Source organism: Macrotis lagotis, chromosome X (genome assembly GCF_037893015.1).
Source record: "Macrotis lagotis isolate mMagLag1 chromosome X, bilby.v1.9.chrom.fasta, whole genome shotgun sequence".
NCBI lineage: Eukaryota > Metazoa > Chordata > Mammalia > Peramelemorphia > Peramelidae > Macrotis > Macrotis lagotis.
Window position 1 is genome coordinate 22,870,277 of NC_133666.1, and position 3,850 is coordinate 22,874,126.

General features: G+C 38.4%; 1 protein-coding gene across 1 annotated transcript; it reads left to right on the forward strand.

The window, feature by feature from the left end:
• The first annotated feature begins 1,194 nt into the window (after positions 1 to 1,194).
• LOC141500972 (glycerol kinase-like) lies at positions 1,195 to 2,850 on the forward strand. Its single transcript, XM_074204591.1, is given in 1 exon segment — positions 1,195 to 2,850. A coding segment is annotated over 1 exon segment (1,656 nt).
• Positions 2,851 to 3,850: the final 1,000 nt, after the last annotated feature.

Here is a 3,850-nt window from a genome sequence, read left to right on the forward strand (position 1 = left end):
TAGATTCAAGAATGATACTAAGACTGTGAATCTAAGAGACTGGGAGATCAGCAGTGCCTTTGGGGAAAAAAAGGAAAGTTTGGGAGAGGGGAAGAAACCACTGGAGGGTAAAGATAATGAGTTCAATTGCAGAAGTGTTGAATTTGAGATGTTTATAAGACATTCAGTTCAATGTGTCTAACCCATAGCTGGTGAACAAAGAAAAGCTAGTAAGGCTGGCTATATGGGTCTGTTTATCATATGAATAAGTAGAGCTAAATCCATAGGAGCTGAAGAGATCATCAAGGAAGAGAGTACAATAAAGGAATAAAAGAAGACTACAACTCAGGGCAGAGTCTTAAAGTTGAAAATTCTTAACTTGTTTTACCTTTTTTTTAAAGTTTCAAGGCTCATCACTTTGGGAATACTAGGTACAACTGTGGTTTAAGATTTTGACAAATCTGGGTGGGGATTAGGGTTGTGAGGAGAAATGGGCAAAAGAGTGAGTTAGCCCAGCAGGGATTCTTAACCCAAGGTCTACAAGTTTTTTTTTTTATTTTCTTTTAACAACTTAATAACCATATTTCAATATAGTTGGTTTCCTTTGTGATCCTAGGCATTTTATTTTACTAAAGTGAAAATATTTTCCCCAGAGGTTTTATCAGATTGCCCAAAGAGTCCCTAATACAAAATAGTTTCAGAACATGTGGAAATGATTTAGGAAATCAGACCCTTTTATAAGGCCAGCACAAAGTAGTGAGTCATACATATCCTAGTTTCATCCCATAAATTTTGCGTGGAAATTAAACATTGATTTAGAAGAATAAAGTCTGTGGCAGGAAACTAGATGAGGAAACAGGTTTCCCTCAGGCTGTTGTCAAGGCTTAGGTAACAATAGGTGCAAAATGTTTACACCCCTCCAGCCTACCTCACAGTGAGATGGCCCACTGGGGGATGAAAATCTGGAGGATCTTTCCAGAATAACCAATGACTGTGAAGTCAAAACCAAAGATAACTACTCAAATCTACAAGGAAATTGATAAAGCCCCTTGACTTTTCTACTTTGGCTCTGGCAAAGATTTTCCACCCTCAACAAGAGACAGGCTGAAAACTCCTGAGAATTCTATTTCCCCATCCACCCACCTTCATGTCCTTAGTGGACTTTATCTCCAGGGGAACCCTGGAGTTAAAGTCAAAACTAAAGGAGCAGGCATGATGGCAGCAGCTAAGAAAATTGTCTTGGGTCCCTTAGTAGGAGCTATTCATCAAGGGACCAGCTTCGCTCATTTTTTGGTCTTTAATTCCCAAACTGCCTAACTCCTTAGTCATCATCAAGTGGAACTGAAGCAGAAGTTTCCCAAGGAAGGTTGGGTAGAACAAGATCCCAGAGAGATCCTGCAGTCAGTCTACACATGCATGGAGACAACCTGTGAGAAGCTTACTGAGTTAAATTTTGACATCTCTACCTTCAAAGCCACTGGCGTGAGTAACCAGAGGGAGACTACTGTTTTGTGGGGCAAGTTTACTGGAGAGCCACTATACAATGCCCTGGTGTGGCTCGATCTCCAAACCCAAGAAACAGTTCAGCTTCTTAGTAAGAGAATTCCGGGAAATAGCAACTTTGTCAAATCCAAAACTGGTCTGCCTCTGGCCACTTACTTTAGTGCTGTGAAACTCCATTGGCTCTTGGAGAATGTGAGAGCAGTTGAATACGTTGTGGAGAAACAAAGTGCTGGAACCACTGACTCATGGCTCATCTGGAATCTGACAGGAGAAGTCATTGGAGGTGTCCACTGTACTAATATAACCAATGCCGGCAGAAGCATGCTTTCCAATATTCACTCCTTAACATGGGATGAAGAACTTTGCCAGCTTTTTGATGTTCCAATAGACATACTTCCAAATATCTGCAGTTCTTCTGAGATCTATGGACTGATGAAATCTGGATCTCTGCAAGGAGTACCAGTGTCTGGATGCCTAGGAGATCAATCTGCTGCTTTGGTCGGACAACTGTGCTTTCAAGCTGGGCAAGTCCAAAACACCTATGCAGCAGGCTATTTTTTACCGTGCAACATAAGTTTAAAATGTGTATTCTCTGAACGTGGCCTTTTGACCACTGTGGATTACAAATTGGGCCGAGACAAATCAGTGTACTATGCACTGGAAGGATCTGTTGCCATTGTGGGGGTTGTTGTTCACTGGCTAAAAGGCAATCTTGGCATTATTGAAACAGCAGAAGAAATCGAAGAGCTAGCTGAAGAGTCAGGTACATCTTATGGCTGCTACTTTGTTCCTGCATTGTCAGGTTTATATGCACCATATTGGGACCCAAGCTCTAGAGGTGTCATTTGTGAAATTACCCAATTCACAAATAAACAACATATTGTTTTTGCTGCACTGGAGGCAGTATGTTTCCAAACCCGTGAAATTCTAGACATCATGAATCAAGACTATGGAATACCAGTCACCTATTTGCAAGTCGAAGGAGCAATGAGCAATAACAAACTTCTAATGCAGCTTCAAACATATTTACTTTCTATTCCAATTTTGAAGCCTTCAATGCCTGAAACAACTACACTGGGTGTCGCCATGGCAGATGGGGCTGCTGAAAGAGTAGGTAATTGGGATCTAGAACAAGAAGATCTATCAGATGTCACCATGGACCGCTTTGAGCCCAAGATAAAATCAGAAGAAAGTGAACATTGTTATGCCACCTGGAAGAAGGCTATACAGAAATCAGTGGGTTGGGTAACAACTCAGATCCCTTTCTCTGGCGATTCTCTCCTCTTCAGAAGTGTACCTTTGGGTTTTTTTATAGTAGCAAGCATGATCATGTTAATTGGAGCAAGGTACATCTCAGGAGATCCATAAATATCTGAAATGGCTTAATGAATTCCCAAGATAGGATCGTTATTGTTTAACAACAAAACCAAAAAAAAAACCCAGCTAGTAATTTTCTCTCTGAATAAGTCATTACTCTATAGAAATATATTCATAAAGATTAGCATGACCCATAGGAACATAGCAATGTAATAAAAGGTATAGAAATATGTAATGTATTCAAAAACATCAGCAATTAGGATTGAAGGAAGGGGTCAACTGGGGGTGGGGAGCTGAACATCTTCCTAATCATTATCATCCTACCCTATCACTTCTAATAGCTAGAAAGAACTCAGATTCTAGTCATACTATCTTCCATCAAATATTTTCATATGTGATAGAGCAGAATATTTATTCTCTTTACTCTTAAATTTAAGAGTTGAAGAAGTGAGATGCATTTTTATTATTGACCCCCAAAGGTGAACTTGACTGCATGCTAATAAGCTCAAAAGTTTTCTTACTTAGATTTGTCATAGAAATATTTTCTATTATTTAAAGGAGTGGACTTTTAGCAGTACATATCTTGGATCTTCTTCCTCTAAGTTAATTTAACCAAAGAGGAATGAAAGATTTGAGACAACAACATAACTAATTTTTCTGGAATTTTTGCCTGCATCCTGTATGGAAGAACTTTTCCTATTCCTGTTAGGTCCCATTCTTTCAGTTCTTTTTAGTTTTTTTTAAATTTTGAATGCATAACAGGAATACCTACATATTATACATTCACAGGATTAAAATAAATGGCAAATTTCTTGATATCCATTGATATAATTTGAGAACAATAGCTATGGTTATTATTGAAAGATAATGATGATGAACAACCTTCACCTGGAAGAACATTATTTTGAAGAAACAACTTTTACAACAAAAATATCCATTCCACATAAGTCAAGGAAACTAGGCTTGATCCTATAGTATATCTTTCTTTCATAGATCTCTTACTATACCAAAATATAATCTAATAAACAAGTTTTGCTCCAAATCAAGATGT